This window comes from Drosophila navojoa, chromosome 2 (assembly GCF_054131105.1).
Source record: "Drosophila navojoa isolate 15081-1374.11 chromosome 2, UAZ_NAV_1.0, whole genome shotgun sequence".
Classification (NCBI taxonomy): Eukaryota; Metazoa; Arthropoda; class Insecta; order Diptera; family Drosophilidae; genus Drosophila; species Drosophila navojoa.
This window is the reverse complement of record NC_142890.1, coordinates 8402559-8426098: the sequence shown is the minus strand read 5'-3', so window position 1 is coordinate 8426098 and position 23540 is coordinate 8402559. Positions and strand designations below refer to the sequence as shown.

At 43.6% G+C, this 23540-nt stretch overlaps 1 protein-coding gene across 7 annotated transcripts in view; it reads left to right on the top strand.

Annotated features, from left to right (window-relative positions):
* Window positions 1–23540, top strand: part of btsz (bitesize) — a 71913-nt gene that overhangs the window by 30978 nt on the left and 17395 nt on the right. For 2 of the 7 annotated variants that reach the window (XM_030382296.2, XM_030382300.2), the window contains exons 3-8: window positions 16756–17124; window positions 19919–20040; window positions 20105–22227; window positions 22291–22417; window positions 22604–22815; window positions 22876–22996. In XM_030382296.2, coding sequence (XP_030238156.2) covers window positions 16756–17124; window positions 19919–20040; window positions 20105–22227; window positions 22291–22417; window positions 22604–22815; window positions 22876–22996 — 3074 coding nt within the window. Of the gene's footprint in view, window positions 1–16755; window positions 17125–19918; window positions 20041–20104; window positions 22228–22290; window positions 22418–22603; window positions 22997–23540 lie in introns of all 7 variants that reach the window. The other 5 variants (XM_089256067.1, XM_089256070.1, XM_089256068.1 and 2 more) reach the window with 3 other exon arrangements.

Genomic DNA, 23540 nt, shown 5'->3' with positions numbered 1-23540 from the left:
TTCCGAATAATGTTTGGATTGTTTCTTGCTTTATTATTTTTATTTATTTTCGCACAGGCTGCGTAAAATTGTTACAGTTTTTCACTGAAACTCATATATGTTGTATTTGTTGGCATTTCTCATTGTTGTTGTTGTTGTTGTTGTTACTGTTCATGTTAAGCGTGGCATCAGCTGTGCTCAAGTGCTCGTTCGCTAAAGACTTTGCTGCTGTCAGCTTGAATAGATGCCCGCCTAACAAGCCATTCAATTTATTATTGTCCGCCTAGCCTAATGGACCTTTAAAATGACAACAATCAATGTGCTTGGTACCATAAATCAATATCACTTGTAGCAAATGCAGCTGGTAGACCTAAAACAGAGTTCTTACACACACACACACACACACACATATGTAACACTTCAACCAACATTATAGTTAAAGAGACGGCATACCTCTACTTATAAGGTTAGTCATAACTGGTCGCTAGTCTCAGAACTTTGCTCTTTAATAATTAAAAATATATATCGTGTAACACGCCTCAGTCTCAGCTATTTATATAGAACTTGACATTCATTGACTTAACAGTCAATGAATTTCTAGCATTAAGAATTGATTGACGGAAAACTGAACTTAACTACTTTAATATTCTCTGTATCTGTTTTTATTTTTATAACATTTAAAATGTTAATTTTATATCGATTGAAATGAACTGCATGCAAAATATGTTGAACTCTTAAAGTTCTTAATCGCTGCAAAAGTTTTTCACTTAACATTTTATGGAGATATTTATATACTGAATGACCCTGAAAATGGATTAGCATGGGCTTATGCAAATACAGTTCACAGCCAGCGAGTGGCATCTCCGACTTTTTAATGTGATTTGATAATCCTACTGAGAATCTTACAATATGCGGATTTGCTACTTGTACGAACAGCTAATCTATTGTGTTATGTATGAGTATATGAGTTTGTATATATATATGCATATGCTTTCTCCACTTATACTCTGTTTTATGTAAAATAAATATATATTATTATTTCTATAGAATATATTTGTATTGCATTAAAAATTATTGCTTAAGCTTTAGCTCGCATTTCAGCTTGCCGCAAGAATTGTCAAAATATTATTGTAATATTTCCATTTCACATATTGCAGTGTATCTGTGACTCATTATGCCGTCTTGGCTGTTCTCTTTACATTCTTAATTTTATTTATACCCATTGTCAAACTGGTTTTTGCCAACGACAACGAACAAGCGGCAACAGCTCCACTGAGACAAAGTGAGAGGGGGCAGAGAGGGAGAGTAAGAGAGAGAGAGAGAGAGAGAGAAAGAGACAGTAAAATTGGTGTTCAGTAGCTGCAGCCTGCATTTTGCCTCTTTGACTGTTCAACTGCTCAACTGTTCAACTGCTCAATTGTTCGACTGTTCGACTCTTCGACTGTTGGCGGCTGATTTCATCTTTTGATAATTGCACGCAATTTTCACGCGGCGCCCACACTCGGAGCAAAAACTGGAAGCACTCAAATTACAATTGAGTCGCGTTCGGGCATTGAGGGCGGCCTTTATATGGCGGTCTAGCTGCACTCGAGTGTGGGTTGGCCAAACAAAAGGCAGCACAATTTGTTGGTCGCTTTTGGCTCTGGCTTCAGTGGCAGCCACTTTAAACTTTGAAGCCAAGAAAGTAATTTTTATGTACATTGATTTCCTCTATGGCCGCATTGAGTTTCGTCTATGCGATTGCATTTGTATGCATTGTGATGGCATTTTCCGTGTCAAGCATATGCGGACGGGGCATTTCCTTTTCCATTTCCCAGGCGTTTGCCCATTTCTCAGTGACAACAACAACCTACTTCTCTAGCCTTTTATGGTTTGGTTCTCTCTCTCTCTCTCTCACACACACACACTCTCTCTTTGCCTTTACTTGTCTCTTACTCTGCTGACGCATTGTTGCTGCATGTTGGCCTTTTTTGGTCTGACGTTGCTTTTGGCCCATAGTTGGGCTTGGCCAAGTCTCGGTTAGGGCCAGCCAGTTTGATGCTCTAATGATTGCGGAGACACGTTTCCCCCAGTCCCAGTCCACGGCAATTGTTTCTGTTTCCTAAGCTGACCAGCGAACTGCAGTTAAATTGGCCCAATCACACAGCCTGGTAGCTTCATTTGCAATCGGGCACAGTTCATGCTCTGAAGATGGCAAAAATCTTATAAATGCTAAAAACTTTGCCAAAGGTGCAGTCACAGAGAGAGAGAGAGAGAGAGGGAAGAGCCACTTGTAGCCCTGGCTAGCAATAAACTTGAAACAATAAAGTTAGCTAAGCCATGCCAAGAAGTCGAACTCAGCTCGGGGTGCTGAGTGCGAAAAGTTGCTCTGCTTTTATTTCATACTCTAAGTTATGCGCAGAGAAAGTTTATCAGGCCATCAAAAGCATAGTTGCCAAAAAACTCAACCAGAAGCTGGGCAAAACCCCATTTGGCTCTTTTCACAGAGACAACAACATTCTCGTGGCGAAATGCGTGCAAGGGCATGCGGGCCCGTTGCCTTTAGCAGCTGACCAAACTTCCAAGTGAGATGAGGAGATCGAGAGGGTTGAGCTCGATAGGGCACTCGCTCTAGCTGAAAGTAAAAGTCCACACACACACACATACGCACAGAGAGAGACAAAGACACGTGCAGTTCAGGTACTTGGACTGCACTTAAATTTCAGCTGGGCCCCAACAAATAGTATTATTATAAATACATTTAGCAGCTGCTGGGAACCGGTTCGCCTCGTCGTGGAACTTAACACGATGCTAAAAACAAAATACAACAGAGGGAAATACTGAAAAAGAAAACTGAAATAAACCTGACCTGCTGCATTAACTGCAGCCAGCCAGAGTAAAAGTAAAGTAAACTTCATTTATGCATGCGGCCAGAGTAAGCCACAGCTGGGCAAACCAATCAAAGTGCGTCAACATGCGGCTGCTGTTGCATTAATACCACTGCCACTGCCACGCCCAGTTGCAACGGCAACGGCAAAGGCAAAACTTCAACTAAGGCAACTGTGCATCGCAGGACATTGAGATCACAGTAGATTAGCATATTTAACCAGCTGATGGGCAGCTCCTGATGGACTTGCTCCTTTCCACTTCAAATGCAAATGCAATCCATCTGTTGCGTATGCATGTGTGTGTGTGTGTGTGTGTGTGTGACTGCATAACGGACAAAACTCTTTATGACTTCAAATAAGCTCCAGCTGACTTTCATCTAACCTGCCTCTCATTCAGCATCTGAGCATGCCATTAGCTTTCATGGAGCGCAGAACTTGAGGAATTTCTATTGATTCAGCAGCGGATGTCACTGCGTCTGCCTCAGAGCCTGATACCTTTGAAAATGATTGGAATAACTGAACTGACCAACACACTCAACGGCCGCATACAAAGGAAAGCATTGAACTCAAATCGATTTTAATTGAAGTTCCTGCTAAACGAAATGAAATTAAACGACAAAAAAAAATCACTTTTTGACGACAAAGAAATTCATTTGCTGCCTTCTCTAATATGATTGATATAATGACATCCCCGACTGATTTGCATTTTAATTAAATTCTAAACACGATATTTCCTTTAAGTACTTTTTATGCATAAAAAAATATCATTTGGCTTTGCTATAAATACTTTTATTGATCTCGATCTGCGAATAGTTTTGCCAGATAAATTGATGTCAAATGCTGTTGCAGACTCAAGAACGCTTTTATGGCCATCGTTTATATTTAGTTCCGTCTGATGGCTAACGGCTTGTTAAGTGCTGCCCTGTCATCGGCAACATTATCAACATTATTATCTTGGCCATCGCTTCGATGACTGTTGCAGCGATGCTTTTACGGCTGCTCGCTGGCCAGCCAGACCATTAGTCAATGTCTCCGTGGAGACGTCCGTCCGGCCCACAGGAGGGCACAGGAGCCACTGCCCCTAGCTGCAAGGGGGCGTGCCAGATGCTGGCTACTATTGGCTGTTGCTCCGGTGTTAAAGATAACCTTTCCATTTTACAACTGTCAGCGGGTCCGCAATGAATAGGATTCGCTGTCATGAGTCGTGACTCTTTCTGTTTCAGCTTCAATTGGCGCGCGTAGTTTGTAGTTTTGTAATTACGCATTTTGTTTTGTGGCTGTAATTTTCAAAAAGTGTCAACGCACATCAAGCCACAAAAGTTGCAAATGAAAAAAATGTTAATTTGTTGCCATTGCAATTGCGATTGCAGTTGCAGTTGCAGTTGTTGCTGCATGTGGCATGTCGCTGTTGGCATTCACTTTTTTCTTTTTTTTTTTTTGTTGACTATTTGCTGTTCCGCTGGCAATGCACAGCGGCAGCTGTGCCCCAGCGAATTGGATGCGTCTGGCATTACATGATACTCATTATCGTGGAGTTTGTTGAGCATTTGACGAGCAAATAGAGAGAAGGAAAGTTGTTGTCTGTCCCTAGCATGAGACAGCATAAAAAACGCATTCGAACTACATAAAGCCCCTTGTTGATTTCATTAATTGTTGTGCGATCCGGCTACTCACTGCCACGCCAGCTCAACATTAATCAATTAGCCAAGTCATGGCAACTAATGCCCAAAACTGTTCAAAATGCTCTGCTCGACTACAGCGCACGTTCAAAATTCGCCGCTCAGCCTAAGATTTGGTTTTATAGATTAATTACAGTGCAAAGATAAATGGCAAATTAAGAGTTAAAGCAGCTAATATTATATAACGGAAGTTTAGTATATATATTCACTATAATATGTCATACTTATAATAAACAATACAAGTCCAATTTATTTAAATAATTCCTTAAATCAGATTTCACCCACGATTTCCATTTTCTAGCATTTTCTAATGGCAACTAAAGAATTTAATTTTCTCAGAGGTCAAAGTCAAAGCAATTCACATTTCGTGCCCCAAGCGAGTCGAATATTCCATTATGCTAGATGGACGGCAGCTGTGGTCATAAATCTCAGCTTTTTAGTATAAATAAATAGTACTCCGTATTTATTCAGATTTCAATAAGCAATTTGCCGCAACCTCTGCAGATTATGTTTCCAGGAGCAACATGTTGGGCCTTGGGCCGGCGGCAGGTTTAGGAATCGATATTTGATAAATATGAGAAAAGAAACTTAAAAATAACGAAGCAAACACTTTGACAACATGGAAAAGTTTTAGCTGCGTGTGACATTCGAAACGAAACGAAACGAAACGAAACGGCAAAGTGCAAGGTCTTATTGCAGTTTTTGTCTAAAAACATTGTCTGAAAAGTCAAGGTCAGCGTTTAGGAATTTAAAATATTTGATCAACTACGTATACAACATTATTGTTTATTTTGTATTAATATTGGAATATTTTGATTGGGCTGCTTGGGACACAGGCGCAGCTGACGCATGAATTTAATTAAATCGCGTTTATAAATAGCGCAGGGGGGTGGGGAGGGGGGCGCACTCTGCCATCCAAATTGAATTATATAATTAGCTATTGACCTTAAGCAGCCAGGCCAGCAATGGGCTCAGCTCGATGTCTCAAAAGCTCTAGATTGAAATCGTGCTATATTTACAATATAGGTATAAACATATATATTTATATATATATATGCATATACATATTTATTCTTGTGGTATCAGGGCGCTTACACGCTTAATCGAATTTGGCGAGAGTTTCCTTCGCTTTCCATTAGCCGCTGGTAATGGATGATTTTCCAATTACCGGCCTGCCAGTTTTTCGTCAAGCCAACGGGGCGTATGCGTGTTGTCGACCCAATCGCACGCACATTCGTCATACGCAGCGTTGTACGCGGTGTGCGTAGAGTGTGTGTGTGTGTGTGTGTGTGTGTGTGTGTACGGCACACAAAATGCAAATTGACGATGATTGCCTGGGATTTTCTTGTGGTTTTGTGGTTTTGACAAATTGCCCGCTTTCTCCGTTTGTCATTGTTGAAGATGCTGCTAAACATTTCGTTCGGGCATTCCCAATGGTTACACTTGCGTTTTTATTGAATGTGTGTGCGTGGGCGTGCTTATGTATTCGTTTAGCATGTCTGCCTCTTGTTGTTTTCGAGCTGGCGTCGTTATGCATGCTCGCCGGCAGCATCAATTCGAAACGACCAAATGCCGCAAATATGAAAAACTGCTGCGCTGCCACAAACTCTGCGCATTGTATCTAGCCGTAGGGCCACTTGTGGCCAACTGTGCTGAGTATTGCCTGCGGCAGTCAGCAGAGCGTTTCGTATACACTGAGCTATAACAGTTTGTTGACGAGTACACCAGCGATTTGCCTCCTCGCCGCCCCTAGGCAGCCGTATGCCATGTGGGCCATAAGAAACTGAGCTTCGATTCATATGAAACGAAGCACAGCCCGTTTTCAAACCAATCAACTGTTGACCGTTCGACTAGTTGGAAACAGCTAAGTTATTCTACCTTGCTGGGGAATATTAACAATGCTCGGGCGAAGAGTGCAATACTTGGAAAAAGTTGTAGCATATTGATAGAGTTCTGCTCTGTGATTCGTATGAATTTAAGTGAGATTAAGAGGTTTACGTTTAATTATATAAGTATGTGTGTGTGTGTGTGTGTGTGTGTATGCATGCAAATATGTATATATTCCATAAAATTATGTGTAGCATTCAGGCATGAGAATGCATGTATATATGTATTTATGCACATATGAATGCATGCAATTATGTATATATACATGTGTGTATGTATGAAAACCTATATACATAGTACGTTTATGTAGGTATGTGTTTATATGTCTCATTATGCATAACATTGATTTATATGTTCAAAAAAAAAGAAAAAGAAAAGCTACACATAAATTGAAACAGATTGACAAATTAATAAGATATTAATAAGCTCGAGCATTATTATACATGATATTAAATTAATAATTTATATGTTGATGTCAAAACATTTCCATTTAATAACAAACATATTTTGTGTTTCTCAAAAAATAATCAAATTTATTGATTGTTTTCACATGCAAATAGTTTCTACATAAGAAAAACAAGCAATTATTGTAAAAGCCACGAATATGAATGCAATTAGGCCGTAATAAAATTGTTTAAAATATGTGCTCTGCGTTTCGGTGCACATAATTTTGCACTTAAATGCAGCTGCTGATTGACACATGGCTCGAATTGAATTAAGTTTGCGCTATAAAGTTTATGGCCCAGCCAAACTGGAGACATAAAACAAAAATGGCAAACGCCTCGCTACGACTCGGCTAACGGTAGACCTCGATATATATGACTGTACACACACACAGACATACATATGCATACATATTTGTGAGTAGCTGCGCCCACCCACGCACGCATCCATCGATGCTGCTGCCTTTTAACTGAGATGGAATTTCGAATGGGCCAAGACGCTTTTGGCCCAGTTTTTCAATCCGTCAAAGAGCTGCTCAGCGCCTCGCCGGCGCATTAGGCTAATGTTTTCATCAGAAATTGATGGCTTTGGCTGATTGGTGATTTAATTAGTGGTACCTCATTAGCTGTTTACTTTCTAGATTAGTCTAATGAGTACTTTCACGACTGCCAATGGGTCGTCCACAGAGCAGTTTTATCAATTTGTGGAGCATTTTCGGCTGGCGTGAAAAGCGTGAAAATGTTAACGCAATCGCTCAAAGTAGACTGGGCCATAAATTTTCGGGACATTACATAATTAAATGGCCTTTTGTAGGTGGGGGGCCGGCGCACCACCGTGCGAGCCGAGTTGGCGTGTGCGCCGCCTTCAATTACTTAAAATTCTGAAGTGCAGCTGTAATTGAACATTGTCACGCTTGCCGCAGGAAGTGGCAACGGGAATGCTAACTGGCCAACAAGCAACGGCACTCGTTGGCCTGGCCTAGCGTGGCCAAAAAATAAAATAATTATAAATAATAGTTTTGCTGTTGTTGTTGCTGCTGTTGTTGTTGCTGTTGTTGGTATATGCTGAACAGTTATTGCTATGGCGCGCGCGACAGTGCCGGCAATAAGTCAACAACCTTTTTGGCCAACTCGCCAATTTACGCACGTACAATTTGTCGCTGGCGTCGTCTACCTCCTCCCCGCCCTTCGCCCTCCTTCGGGCCACATTCGTCAGTGCTGCTTTGCTGGCTTGATTTGTGGGCCGTCTACACTTGGGTCAAGCAATACGAAATGAAAACTTTTAGGTGCGATTTTTTTCCGTTTTCGTTTTTCTTTTTTCTTTTTTGCTGGCCCCCTCCTTGACACCTCTCGCGCTCTCACGCTCTTCTCTCTTGTATTTTTTTTTCCAGTTAGTCAAGCAGCCACGCCTTAGCGATTCTGCTGCACACGCCACCCATTAATTTATATTGTAATAATTTTGCTCCTCAGTGCAGTGAGCGAGTCAAATTTTCCGATGCTTTCGTCTGGAAAATGCGAGAGGGTCCAGTGGTCCAGCTCAACGAAAAGTTACTGACTTCACGCCGAGTATAAATTGTAATTTTGTTACGATTTTGGCTTTTGACTTTTTCTCCAACTTTTATTTTAATATATATAGATATACATATATATTTTTTTCTTTGTATATTTTTGTGTCAGGTTTCTTTATGCTCTTTGGCATCTATTTGGGCTAAGCCCTTCTAATGTAACCATAACTTTTGCCAAAAAAAGAGCACAAATTTACGTGACTTTCATCTCAATGACAATCGCTTAGCGTGGACCGGCATCCACGCTCCAGTCCGAGTCGGCGTCCTTTTTTGTTGCTCCCGACAGCTATTTGATTTCCACGCCCCTTCAATTTGAATATTAACACACAGCGAGAGATATTGTTAAAGTGTTGCCTCCGAGGGCTTTGCTCCGATATCAGATAGAGACATTGAAGTGAACAAATTTTCAAAGTTTAGTTTATTTATTTCCCAGCTTTTTCGTTTACGGCCCCAGGGAACTTTGACCAGCACGTGTGCGTTCTATATATACATACATATATATCTTTGAAAACTCCAATATATGTATATATTTCTATATGTATTATGTACATTTATATCATTTTGGTTTTTATTTCTTTTGAAATATTCAGAGGCATACGCACACGCATACGCGTTGTTACCTGATATTGATTTTGTTTAGTTTGCATGCGGGATTTATGAAATATTCATATCAGAATATGGCTGTGTGTGTTTTTGTGTGTTTTTTTCTAACACATGCGCACACCCTCACTCACCCACCCCTGTACGTGTACTATCACGTATGTATGCTAACGGGGGGTGGCATAGAATTCTATAGCAGGCATTCCCATAGGGCTGGCCGGGTCACTGACTGTCGTTGTGGCTGGTGATTTAATGTGGTGCAGTGGTACAGTGGCCATTGAATGTAAATTACCCTAAAACGTCAAATTGATATTTCAATTCAATAGAAATATGGCAATTTGCATGGCTTGACATTCGACGTCTTTACTTTTGGGGCGGGCCATGCTGCTGATTAATAGGCAATGGCCCGGAAAGGCTAAACAATTTCCGTGATTGATGGCCTCCTTCGATTTGACCTAAATGCCGCTGCTTGTAAAACTGTCTACAAAAGTATGTACTACACTCATTTCTAGGCCCGAAACTGTCAACTTTCTGGTGTCCAATGGCTCGGGGCGACACATAAAGCTGGCTCAAATTGAAGGCAGCGCCAAATTAGAATGTAGAACAATGGAAATGTCGTTAGCACTTTGCTCCTAAACTTGCAAGAATTTCGCTATGGCAACAAATGTCTGTCCATGACTTGAAGTCAACCGTGTTTGTTGGCCAATTAAAACTGCAAAATCATAATAAAAACAAACAAAAAAATGCCAAGTGCGATAGATCGCACTTTAAATACTCTTGTATTAGCATAGAATTTGGGAAAATCAATTTAAAAATAAAAATATTATAAAATAAATAAAAATATTTTATTAAAATTTGTACATAACTAAATAGAAAAATTAAACTAAAAAATTAATTATGTTCTTTATTCATTATATTATATCAATGGGGAAAATCAATTTTAAAAAAAGTATATTTAATATAAATACAAAATATTTTATTAAAATTGTTAGATAATTAAATGAGAGCTAGAAATAATAAAGTAAATAAATTATGGTCCCTAATAATTATTATTTATTATATTATTGACATGAGATAGTAGCTCCCATAGCTAAATCAAATTTATAGTGCGACAGACCGAACTCTAAATACACTTGCATTAGCACAGAATTTGGTTAAATCAATTTTTAAAAATTTGTAAAAATAAATTTACCCAAATTTGAGCATATGATAATATTTTATTAAAATTGTTAAGGCTTTAAATGAGAACTAGAAACATAAAAATAAATAAATTATATTCTTTAATTATTATTATTTATTATTATTTATTATATTATTGAATGGTATACTAGCTCTCATAGCAAAATAAATAAGTTTCAATGGGGATGCCATCTAATGGGCTAGTTTATATCGCACTCGACGGATATATCCTTGTCCACTTGACTGCTGATAGTGTTTGCGAAAGCGAAGAGACCCTTTATGAAAGCGTTTGGCTCACTCTACAGAAAGGGCGCGCGCATAAAGCCAAGCAAATAAATAAACAAGCCAATGAGCGGACGGTTGGATAAATGGACGAATGGACAAACTGTTGAGACTGCCAAGCTAAACAAAGCACAAGAACAACAACAACAACAACAACAGTGACAACAAAAACAACAACAGCAACGTCGATTGTGGCAATCATGGCTTCAATGACAACCCTGACAAGCAGTGCAATGTCGATTAACTGTTATTTAGCCAGCGCTTAAAATGGCTGCCAAGCCATTTCCGCTGCGCGCTCGCCAACTGCCAATGAAGTTAGCCCTGCCCGACCCCTCCGCCCCTGCTGTTCCAGTGGCTCATGTTGTTGTTGCTGTTCACCGTTGAGCGCACAGCAAAGTACATGAAAGTACAAATTGACGATTTGTTTGATTTTGGCGCCAAAGGTGGAAGAAATCTGTGCGGCGCGCGGGGCGGGCGGCGTCTTGTTGGGCTATAATTTAACGCACGAATGGCTCAGCTAAGAGCTGTAAAAAAAAGACATAACTGAAACACTTTTGAGCCCCAAATAAATGGCAACCCTTAAAAGCCCTTAACACAAACTTGTCTTCTGCTCTTTGTTGTTGTTGCCTTTGCTGTTGTTATTGTTGCCGAAGCTGCGCCTTATTCAATTTGCTCTGCTAGCCGTTGTCCCTTTGGGGGTTAGCCACGGCTCGACTTGGCCGCACGGTCCAACGTTTATTAAGTAATAAATGCTTTGCAATTCCTAAGGCTTAGCTCAGTGGATTTATTTTCGTGTCCCAGGCCAGCAGAACAGTTCGGTCCCAACTTTGTGAAGATGGGAAGAGTAACAGGTGCTGCGGCCGAGGCTGCTGCTGCTCCTGCTGCTGCTGCTCCTTCTCCTGCTGCTGCTGCTGCTGCTGCTGCTGCTGCTGCTGCTGCTGCTGCTGCTTCTGCTGCTACTCCTGCTGCTGCTGCTGCTGCTGCTACTACTCCTGCCGCTCCTGCTGCTACTACTCCTGCTGCTGCTGCTGACCTGTTTGGTTAACAGCAACAAATGACACAATTTTCTAGCTGTCGTTTTAGTTAGCGACGCTTTGGCAAAGTGTCAGAAGTGTGAGAAATGAAACAACCTTGTGGCAAACAGCAAACATAAGGCACCAAGCACTGGGCACCGACCACCGACCACTGTGCACTGGGCACTGGGCACTGGCCACCCCAGTGGTGGGACATTTCTTTTGTGGTGCAGAGCATTGGGGCAGCTGTCCCAGTTACTTTATTATCTGTGTACGGCGGTCGTATTTCATTGCCATCTCGCTCAGCTGCGGGCACGTGAAACAGTGTGCAAATGACAATCTTTGCCATTTCACGTTGCGCCCACAAAAATATTTATGCCCACCGGTTGAGAGTCAATTTGAATTTTATGCGCGCGAGTTATTGTTTTTCGAATGCCTGACAAATTGTGGCCAAATTATGCATGGATCTGTGCAACAGTCAGCCGATTGCTATGCATCTGACTGTGCCGCACCTGGCGTATACGTAATAGAGCGCATGCATATTACGCATACGCCGCCGTTGTCGCACTGCAATGGACAAACAAGAGATCCACTGAAGCGAAATTGAATTCGATTACGTTCGTTGCGGGCTAAATAAAAGTTAAATAGAATTTGCAATCATTGCGGGCAAACGAGTGACAGGAAATGGCCGGATATGGCTCAATTATGGATATACTAATAGTATCCACGGTCGAGATTTCAATGATGCCACACATTCGTACGCCTTGCATTAATTATGGACAATTATCGTTTGCCTTGGCTTTATGTGTTACACAAGCCTGTCAGGCTACACATGCCGCATGCCGCATGCCGCATGCCACATGCCACATGCCGCATGACACATTGGCAACAATTAGGCAAGGCTTACATAAGCTGAGCTAATAGCTGCCGGACGGCCGCAACTAAATACCAACGATATTCATTTGCGGCAAACGGGAAAGTTAATGGGAAGCTTTGCATATGTGGAGCCTGAAGGACATCGCCAATCCCTTGTGGCGGGCAGAGCCAGCGAATGGTGGGTCGCGCAGCTGCTTATAATTATGCAAATGTCCGACGAGCAGCCGCAACGCAACCCTTGTCAAGTCGCTCGCAGCGCTTATCATTGTCGAATCGAAGTTTGATTGTGGCAACACACAAACACACCCGCACACACACACACATACACACATATGCGCGCTTAGGCCGTTTATTGTTGCTCTTGACATACAGTTTATATTTCATTTAATTTAGCTCACGCTCCCTGAACATGCACCGGAAGCACATTCTCGTTTTTGTCGCCAAACTGCACGGCGAGCGGGCTGCCAAAAGGACGCTTTGCCCTGGCCGCATGCAAATTGAAAATTAATTAAAACTAAGAATGTATTTGATGTGTGTTAACTGTGTGCTTCCGCTGTGCGCGCCACCAACTGTGGCTGACTTTAAATTAAAGAGCCAGAGCCGAAGCAATGGAGCGCCTGCCATGGCAACGGGACGCGTTCGCGCCGCAGCCTTTGTAAAAGTTTTTATCTGAGACGGAAAGAAACGGGAGACCCTTGAAACCAATGCGCTGTCACAGGGGCTGTTAGAATGGTGACATGCCAGCGAAACAGATAAGAGAATAGCAACTCGTCGAGCAACTAAACCGACTAACGGATGCCCTGCGAAAAGTATCGATTCGATGTATAGTGCTTAGGCAATATATTAAATCAGCCCAGCCGGTCTATAAATGGACTAACCTATATATTATTTATTGCATATTTAATCCGCTCTTGCGTGAAATTAATGTATTGCGCCTCTTTCCAACTCGCTCATCATTTATGCAGGGTGTCTAATTCAACTCGTATTCCAGTTTAGTCGCAAATTATTCGCAAATATTCTAAGCTTTGTCCTTGCCACAGCTTCCGGGCCGTGTGCCACGGACGGCCCTCGACAAATCATATTTAGCATGGTAATTATTTATCTGTGTACGCTGTGCCCCTGTGCGTCGGGCACATTTCAACACTAGAGCGTAGCTCCTCCGGCTAACAGCTCTGCTTGGCATCATTAAAATCATAAATCTAATGGACAAGCAGCTGGCAACTGCAGCTGTATATATATTGCTTGAATTATGGTCGTTCTTATTCTTGCTGGTTTTCATTTCTTCTTTTTCTTCCTCATTTTTTTTTTCTTTGTTTGTCCTTCAAGATTTTCTTCTTCTATTAAATTTTTGGTGACTGTTGACAGGCTGTCTGCTGGCAGGAAATATTTTAAATATTAACGTAATTCTGTTTATCCGTTTGGCCTGCCAGGAATGTCTGAGCATAGGTCAGCTCAGACACGCTTGTATATATTTCATCGAGTTGTCCGTACGAAAAGACGCATATTAATTGAATTTAAGTAGCTTACTTCAATCAAGTTGGGCTCTTCATTCCACTCGAAGAGTTCTATATACTCATTAGCCTGCTGTTCATTTGTTTGTTTGCTCAAAAGTTGCCAACTACAAATGACATCTATGGCATCTAAGCTGCTGGGCAAAGCGGATTTAATAGAGCTGGGTTAACTTTTCTATAGCAAATCCTTCAATTTCTTTTGATTATATTTAATGAATGCGCACGCTTCAGATTTAACTCGGTTCTGCCTGCAATGCCAATCAAATTCCATTGGGCTCACAATTTTCAACTCTAATTAGCTTGAGCTGGAAACGCACAACATCAAAGCGTGCAACAATTCGTTGCCTGCTACTGCTGCTGCTGGCTCTGCTGTTGCTTGTGGTTGTGGTTGGTGCACAGGTGTTCAATGGGGTCCAACAGTTGCAGAGTTAAGGCCAGCTGATAAGCATCGGCTTAATTAGTTGGCCTATTTGCATAGCCGAGGGCGTACAATCAAAAACATGCGTACAGCTATTTATTTAGGCCCAACTCAAGAGCCGGCAACACCCACACACACACACACACACACAATTAGTGATTAAAAAATGAGTAAAATGTAATAAACGCGTGACCGAACGAGTCGTCCACCCATCAAGCTGGGTGAAAATTTATGACTATTAAGCTTGGCCATTGTTTGATGTTTGTTGGCTAAAAGGAGCCGGCTTAATGGCTTATTATGATTATTAATTCATAGCGGGACGGCAATTACAGCGATACTCAACTATTGCAGGCGACAAGCCAGCCTAAATTTCAACATTGCCAGCAACACCAACAGCAGCGGCAGCAGCAGCGGCAGCTGTGGCTGTGGCTGTGTGGCATACAACATGACGTCGTCTCCACCAATAAAACATACCAAAAGAGCCGCAGAATGTAGGCGCCAACTGTGCGTATGTGTGTGAGTCTGTGGGGGCGTCTGTTTGTGCATGTGTGCGTGTGTCTGTGGTTTGAGCAGGTGTGCGCACTATGATTGCCCCTAGAAGCATGCAACATGCTTTAACTCAGCAAAAGCCACTCGCCACTCGACTGGGATTTGCGGTGGAGCGCGCCTGTGAGCTTATACATACATATATATGCATATACATACGCACACACATGCGTGTGTATACTTTTGTGGCTCTGGCTGACGGCTTGACGTTTGTTGATTTTGTAGTACTAATAAAATACACGCGCTCAGCGTCAGCGTCAACGCTCGAATGCAGATAAAAAATATAATTAAAAATTGTTGCTGCTGATGTGTGTTGCTGTTGCTGCTGTGTGTGTTGCTGCATAATTTGCACATGGGCAGAGAAAGCGCTGTTTGGCTTTTTATGCCCACTGCGTGACTGCTACGCTGCTACATGTATTAACAATATACCACATATGCTGTGGCTCTTCTCCCACTTCCACGCCCACTCGCCTTTCTCCTTTCGTGGGTGTGCTTTACGACTTGGCTATAAAGTTAATACACAATTTTGGTTTGGTTTTGCATGTCGAGAACGTCCTTCGCCTTGCGCTGCCTATAACTACGTACTCAAGATGGGACTCAGGCCAAAAACTAGCTGCAGCTGGCATTTGGCCAGTGGATTAAGCAACTTGTGCTTTCATATACTTTTTTTTTTTTTTTGTATTTTTAATGACCCACAGGGACATTGCTAGCCTGTAAAACTTTATTGTTTGGCTTTGCTATGGAGCTAAAGTTTTATTTTAAATCAAATTAAACAGTTCTATTTACTTTAGCAGGGATTAGGCAATAGTTTAATGTTTTGAGTAGAGTTAAGAGACAGCTGGATAGCTTGAAATGATGATGATGATATTAATAGAGCTGAACATCATAGCTTAGTAATCTATGCAATGCATTTTGGGCTGTGAAGTGGATTAAAATTAATTCTTTGTATGACTAAAACATTTAAAGACTTTACAAACTCACAATTGTGACTCTACTGAGAGATCTATGAGACAGATATAATGAATCCATGATTTTATTTAATGCGCCGTTCACTGCAAGACCCTGACTCAGTACTCGATGCTCATTCAGCTCAGCTGCACTTGATTTAATTGAGAAGATTATTTAATTGTCACTTGCATTTCGCTTCATCGATTGGCATCTGGTTCAGTTTTAACACACTTTCAATTGCCTGACTAAACCAGCACAGCACAACAATAAACCATTTGCTAAATTGCATAGTTTGTCTTAACCAATTTGTCAACTGTGTCTAACTACTAATTACTAATCGTATTCATCTCTTCTTTTTTTGCTCTGTTTTATGCTTTTCTTTTGTTGCATTGGAAAACCAAAAACGTTTTTAGAAATCCATGACAAAATTAAATAAAAAACTTTAACATTTTGATCGACTAATAACAAACTATTTGTGTGTTCTTTTTTCTTTGTCTCTTTTCATCAATAACCACTTTTGTGCTGTTGTTTTCATGCTCACACACAACAACAACATACGCCCACTCACGCACACACACACACACACACATATATACACCATATGTGCTGTCAACTTTTTGCTATTGCTCTATCGCTCGTTCTATTTAACTAATAACAACACCACGAACACCACCAACACCACCACCACCACCACAACAACCACCACAACCACTTGTGACAAAATGTTATTTAACCCATTTTGTAATGTGTTTTTAATTGTCCAACTAACTTTTAACTAACAATTTAACTAAACTACGTATGTGCGTAATTCTGTTATGTCCCGTTCCGTGGCCCGCAAACTAAACCACAATTACAACAACAACAAACATTACCATTAACAACAACAACACCATCATTATGTATACCAACACCAACACCACTTCCAACAACAACTACAATAACAACAACAACAACAACTACAGGCTCTTGCGCGCTGAATTGTATGCGCTGAGATGCAAGGTCGTTGGTGGAGCAGGAGCGCAGTCACAGCCAATGCCACTCGATGCCACACAACAACAACAACAACAACAAGAACAACAACAACAACAAGACCCTAACCAACAACAGCAAACAATGCTAGAACAACAACAACAACAACAACAACAGCTTGAACACAACAACCACAAAAATCTACACAACGACTTGAGTCGCCACTGTGCCCGCTGCACCACCGAACTGGGCCGCATCACCAACCGCGGCGCTCCCTGTCGCGTCTGCAAGCTGCGCGTGTGCAAAGCCTGTCGAGTCCATCACGCATTGGACTGGGTGTGCGTTGTGTGCCACAAGCAACTGTAAGTCTCTCTCTCTCTCTCTCACTCACTCTCTGTCTCTCTCTCTATCACTCTCGCTGTCTCTTTCTCTCTCTCTCTCTGTCTTTCTCTGCTTCTTTCTTTCTCTCCATGTCTCTATCTATGTGTCACACTCATCTAAACAAAATACTCTTAACTCTACGCTCCACACACGCATACTAACTAACAATATTTCATATATGTATATGGTATTTGTGTGTGTGTATGTTTATGTATTTTTATATACGTATGTGTATCTGTCTGATGCTCTTAGCGGTCTATCTCTTGATCTAGATAGTTTGAGATTTTTATATAATAATTTACATATAACTGTCTCAGTATTATATAGTGAATGCCCTGAAAGCTGTGCTGTATAAAACTAACTGCACATAAACTTAAAATGTTTGTTTATTAGTTATGTTAGTAAATGCCAAACAAGCATTAAACAATCCATGTACCATAAATACAATAATTATAGATTTTTATTATTATTAGAATGTCAAGAATCGTCCTGAGTCTACGCTATCTTTAGGTATTCCAACTGGTTCGTTATCTATTGTTCTCCTTTGCAAATAAGTGAAGCTCACTGTGAAGTTTCATTGTTGCAATCGAATTGTGTGTGCGTCTATAACCAAACTGTTCAGAGATAAAATTCCATAAAATGGCTTTGCATGCGGACGCCCGAGCTGCCAAACGGTTCACCGATTGCCCCACTCAGAGACTGTGGGATAGCTGATGCGATGCATAATTTATGAGGCGACATTTCCCGACATTTCACTTGTATTTTTGGCTGCTCCTGTTGCAATCAAAAACTCCTGCTGGCTGCGCGTGTGTGTGTGGCGCTCTCTCTGCATATTGCTTTCGTTCGCTTTCATTTCATGCGTTTCGATTGCACGGCATTTTTGATCACTTTGTAATCGAATGCGACATTTAGAATGCCTTTGTCCCACGCAGGACTCACAACAAAATTTGATATTCAATTTTCCTGGGATGCGATGCAAAAACTACATCAATGTTGCAACTCTTATTTGTTGCAACAAAACGACTCGCCTTTGATGCGTCAATGTCAATTCTCAATTTGTAAGCCCTGCCTTGACAGGCCTGTAAGCAAGCAGGAGTACTTAAGCTCTTCGGCTAGCATTAAAAAATAATTAAGAAATATGCTGCAAAGGAATTCAAGGTCGATGTTCATGAAGAGAGAAGAGAACGAATTTAAAGTTTTATTAAAGAAGTTGAGGTTTTGAAATGTTATCAAGGAGTTGGCTCTGATTGTTAAATGAAACAATGTATTTAATATATATTAAATAGTTACTTATGATATATAATTATAGAAAGCTTATCCCATTCAGAAAAAATGTCAGAATTCATTTGCCTTGCAAAATTAAAACATATTAAATTCTAACTACAATTTATTTTTTGATTGAAATTTAATACAGCGTTAATTAAATGAAAACAAATAACATTTCACCTGCCAGCCAAGTTAGTTGTAAATAAAATGATTCAATTAGTAGGTGCTATTTTTGCTTATGCTTTTTTATGAATTTTAATAAGTTATGCAAACTGTTGATAATTTCTGAAAAAAAAAATATATATTTCTAAACTATAGTGTCTAGCTGATATTCTTAATTAATTATATTCAAGGTCAGCACTAAATTAAAATACTGAAACTTGTTGATTTGTGGGTGACATTAGATGATTCGCTTCGAGCTTTAATAAAGTTTTGCTAAACAAAATGAAAATAGTACGAAATATTACACATACGCCCTGTTGCGCAGAGTTCAACACTTGTTAACTAAGCAAAACAATTGTAATGTAGCAACGAGTGTTGAAGTCTGTGCGAGCTGCCGATGATGCTGGCAGGCGACCCACACGCTCCCCGAGTTCAGTGTTAATTGCCAAGCCCCGAAAAAAGTCGTTAAAACAACAGCAACATAAACAAGGCCAGACGCAAGACTCTGAACTAATTAAATGTTGGCCAACGCAGTAAGAGCAGCAGCAGCAGCAGCATCAGCAGCAACAGCAGCTGCAGGGCAACTAGTATGGAAATTTTTGGAGCTCGGCTCCGTGCTGAGAATTCGCCAAGATGCTGGCAACGCCCACAGGTGTCAGCCAGATTGACGCCTCCCAAATGGCAGCCAGCTGTCAACGCAGCCCGCAATTGCAGCTGCTGTGTGCCGAGATGTGCACCACGCCCCCGTTCGCTTTGTCGAAGGCGTCGCATGCTTTACTATATACGTGCTTATATAATATATGTGTATGTATATGTGTATACATATTGATAGCTCTGGCTATGTCAGTGGCTGCGTCTTTGATTGGAATTTGTTCATAAAGTCTGACAAGAAAAAAACGCCTGACAGTCTCGAAGTGGCTGCGCCCTCAGCGGAGACGCCTCCAGAGCAGCCACCCGCCTAGTGTAATCATTACGGTGTTGCGTCATGTTGTTGTCTTGTTCAATGCTATACCCTGTACTTGGCTACTAAGGGCTATATCGACTGCTTAGAGCAGCAGGAAGTGTTGTAGATATTGCAAAATTCATAGCATTTATTTCTAGTTCAAGTCGAGTCGGTCTTGATTAAATTTTATTCTTTTCGCATAAGTATAGTAAGCTTCAGCTAGGGTATTTCCAAGTCAGGCACTCTGCTTTGCTGCACAGTTGCTTTATTTTAGCAACTTTTGTTGTTGCTCTTGCCAGACAATCAGTCAGTTTGTTGGCTGTGGCTGACACAGACAGACGTGCGATGTTAACGGATGTATTTTGGTTTTTTAAATGGAATTGGTCTTGTTGTTGCTCTTGCAGGGAGCTACAAGCAGCCAGCGGTGAGTGGCTGAAGGAAGCCTACGCATCCTGCGAGGCTGTCGATCACCTCAGCACCAGTGACGTGCTGCGGAAAAGCATACGTCGCTCTTGGACCATCTCAAGTGAGTTTGCGACATTCAGTTGAATCAACTCCTGCTGCTTAATAAACGCCCTGCTCTTTAACAGATCCCGAGGACGATCCGAATAATCCGAATGCCCAGCAGCCCGTCACCGATAACCTGTATCCACAGCAGCAGCACTTGATCGAGGCCCAATCGGCGGGCAGTTACCCCACATTGCACCAGCACACGCTGCATCAGCAGATGCAGCAGCAGCAGCAGCAACAGCTACAGCAGCAACTGCCACTGCAGCAGCAGCAGCAGCATCAGGCGCCCCCGCAGCCGCGCCAGACGCACATCATCAACTATAATAGCGGCACTGCCACGCCCATCACTGGCAGCAAGTGGCAGTTGGGGCGTCGCGTCCTACGCCAATCCACACTACCCAGCACACTCAACAACGATCCGAATCTGAGCGGCAGCGGTGCCAATCTGGCCAACTACAATTCGGCCAACTTGACCGCGCCCACCTCGCCCCACCAGATACAGAAGAGCCCGCTCTATCCGAGCGCCTACAACAGCGACGACATCATCCACATGAACATTGCGCCCGACTGCGACAACTACAGCCAGATCCAGATCCAGCAGCAGCAGCCGCAGCTGGAGGCAGCCGCGAGTCCTCCGACGCATAGCCATCGACTGCAGGTGCGCCGTCAGTCTACGCTGCCGGCGAATCCATGCCAGCCGCCGCCCAGCATATACATGTCCACCTCACCGAATCGCGTCTACAGCCGTTCGCCGGAACGGTCGCCCGGCGAGCAGCGCTATCCGCCCTTCACGCGCCAGACATCCTTCCCGGAGCCGCCGAGCAACAACTACCATCGCACCAAGCTGCTGCCCAACACCGCCAATCTAACAGCTCCGACCAACCAGTCCTCGCCAGTGGTCGCTGCGGCAGCGGCGCCGCCCCTGAGCTACGAGTCGCAGGCATCGAGCATGGCCAGCGATGAGATGGACTACAGCCAGGCATTCGGCAAGCCGCGCATGACGCGCCAGGCCACCTTGCCCAATCCCGAGCAGCATGTCAAGCTGCTGCCCACATCGCCGCCCAAGCGTCAGACGTCGCCGCAGTTCCGGCGTTCGCCGGAATTCACGCGCCAGCAGACGCTGCCCAATCCGGAAGCCTTCAACAGCGGCAACACGCTAACAGTGCACCAGACGCCACCGGGCAAATTCATGCCCATCTCGCCGCGAGCCAAGCAGAACTTCCTGTTCCCCAGCGTGCAGAATCCGCGCCAGTTTCTGTCGCAGCAGAACGTGCCCACTGTGGGCGGCGTCGACCTCGGCAGCGGCGGCAGCGTGGCGAGCGGCGCGGGCGAGCAGTACTCGAGCAGCCAGAGCGTCAACATACACCACTCGCGTGACCCGCACTCGAAGATGATCAAGGTGCGCAGCCACAGCAACGAGGAGTATTCGAACAGCACCAAGACGCACGTGGAGAGTCGGCGTCTGCTGCCGGAAATACCCACAACGCAGCGCTCGCAGAGCCGCTCGCCCAGCCGCCTGGTGCGGCAGGACTGCCTCAAGGAGCAGGAGCACGGCTCGCGCACCTTTGGCGAGGCCAAGCAACAGTTCTGCCAGTTTCCCGATGTCAGCGAGGAGCTGGAGACCCGGCCGGAGTACGTGGACTACTTTGGCAATAGCACCACCAGCTTCCTGGAGTCCGACGAGGTGCAGTACGAGAAGAACTACAACGCCGGCTTCAGCAGCGAACCGCGCATCATCTACAACGACGGCGCCGACGATGCCACCTACAAGCCCACGCTGCCGCGGCCCATGTACGGCTCCGAGAATGTGGTGACAGGCGGCGATGGTGGCTACGGTGCGGGCGCACCCATGCCCGGCTTCTACTCCGACATGCATGCGACGCACAGCGGCGCCGTGCTGCCGCGCACTCCGCTCATGCACAATCGCATGCGACGGCGCCAGTCGAGGGAGTTGCCTGCCCAGCCACAGGAGGAATACGCAGCGGGACAAAGCGAAGCAGCGCCAGCCGCAGCAGCTGGCTCGGCGTTGCCTGCCCCACCAGTGGCAAGCGCCACAGTGGGTGGCGCGGCACTCGCGGCGGACAGCAGCGCAGATCGGCGAAAGCCAGAGCAAATGCGTTCCGTGTCAGAGGACTCGGGTGCCAAAACGGCGCCGAAGCCCGTCACGCGGCGCTCCTTTTCGCATCCCGAGAAGGACTCAACGGTGGGGCACCTTGAAACTCGCCTTTGTGGTATTAGCGTGCTAATTAATTTCGACTTTTTGCAGCCACCAAAGAAAACGGAAACCTCGAAAATACCCAGTCCCCGACCCCTGGCCGATATACTGGACAAGACGCGCGGTGGCGCCACAAAGATACCGCTGGCCCGGCGTCGCAACAGCCGCGGAGAGGAGGGTAAGTGGAAGCTAGCGATTTCTAGTAGTTGCTTTGTGCACCAGCACAGCACAGCAGTAGAAACCTGTAGCTAGTTAGCTGTAGTTAGTTGCAATCACCCGATTTATTAAATTTGTGCACCCTCCTACCGCCCCCGCGCCCACGCCCACGCCCACCCATGCCGTTGACACATTAACCCGTATATAGGTAGAGTACCACAGCATCACTACTCCTTCCATGAACTGCTTAAGCACCAGAACTCTGACTTATCCAATCGCATGAAAAAAACGACAATTCCCGTTAACACAGTCCCAGCCAAGGAGGATGAGCAGGCCGCATCCGGAGCCGTAGCCAAGACGACTGACAAAGACCACGACGCGACCAACAATGAGGCCAATGACACAGCAGGTGCCGCAGCAGTAAGTGTGTCCCAGCGAGGCCATTTCCCCCTCCCACTCACATCTCAATACCCTTTCCAGCACACCAGCACACTGGGTGAACAGGAGCTCCAGAATGCAGTGGAGGCGGCTGCCGTTGTCTTCAAGAAGGTGGTGCTGCAGCGGCGCAAGGAGAAGGAGAAGGAGAAGGCCGCCGAGGAAGGTGAGTGCTAATGACCAGCTTCTCCAGTAACTATTATTAAATTATGTAGTTTGTGTGTAACTGTGTGTGTGTGTGTTTGTATTTGCTTGTCGCATAATTTGCTCGGTGATGGTGACCTGTGTCTAACCCAAGTTTTCACCGGGTTTCACTTTACGTCTAATTTTACGCACAAATTAATTACGTAGCGCGGTGGCCAGCTGTGGGAAAAGTCCTGCACTTGAGCTGGGTCATTATTGCCTTTATCACTCACTTTTACTTTTATCGCTCATTGGCCTGGTGCGTGCTCCTCCTAAGTAGTTGGGTGTAATTCCATATACAAATTTTCCAGGCTTTGCACACAAAAGTAATGCAGGAAATGTCTGCAACCAGCTGTAGGATGATAGAAAGTTTAAACGCTGAAATGCTGTGCTTGAACAGAGAAAATATTTATAAATAAATACAGAATATAAATACAGAGAAACTGAACCGAAGCAACGTTCGTTTCTGTGTAACAATTTCTACTGCTGCCTAAAAGTATGCTTTGTTTTTTTTTTGAATAGCTGAA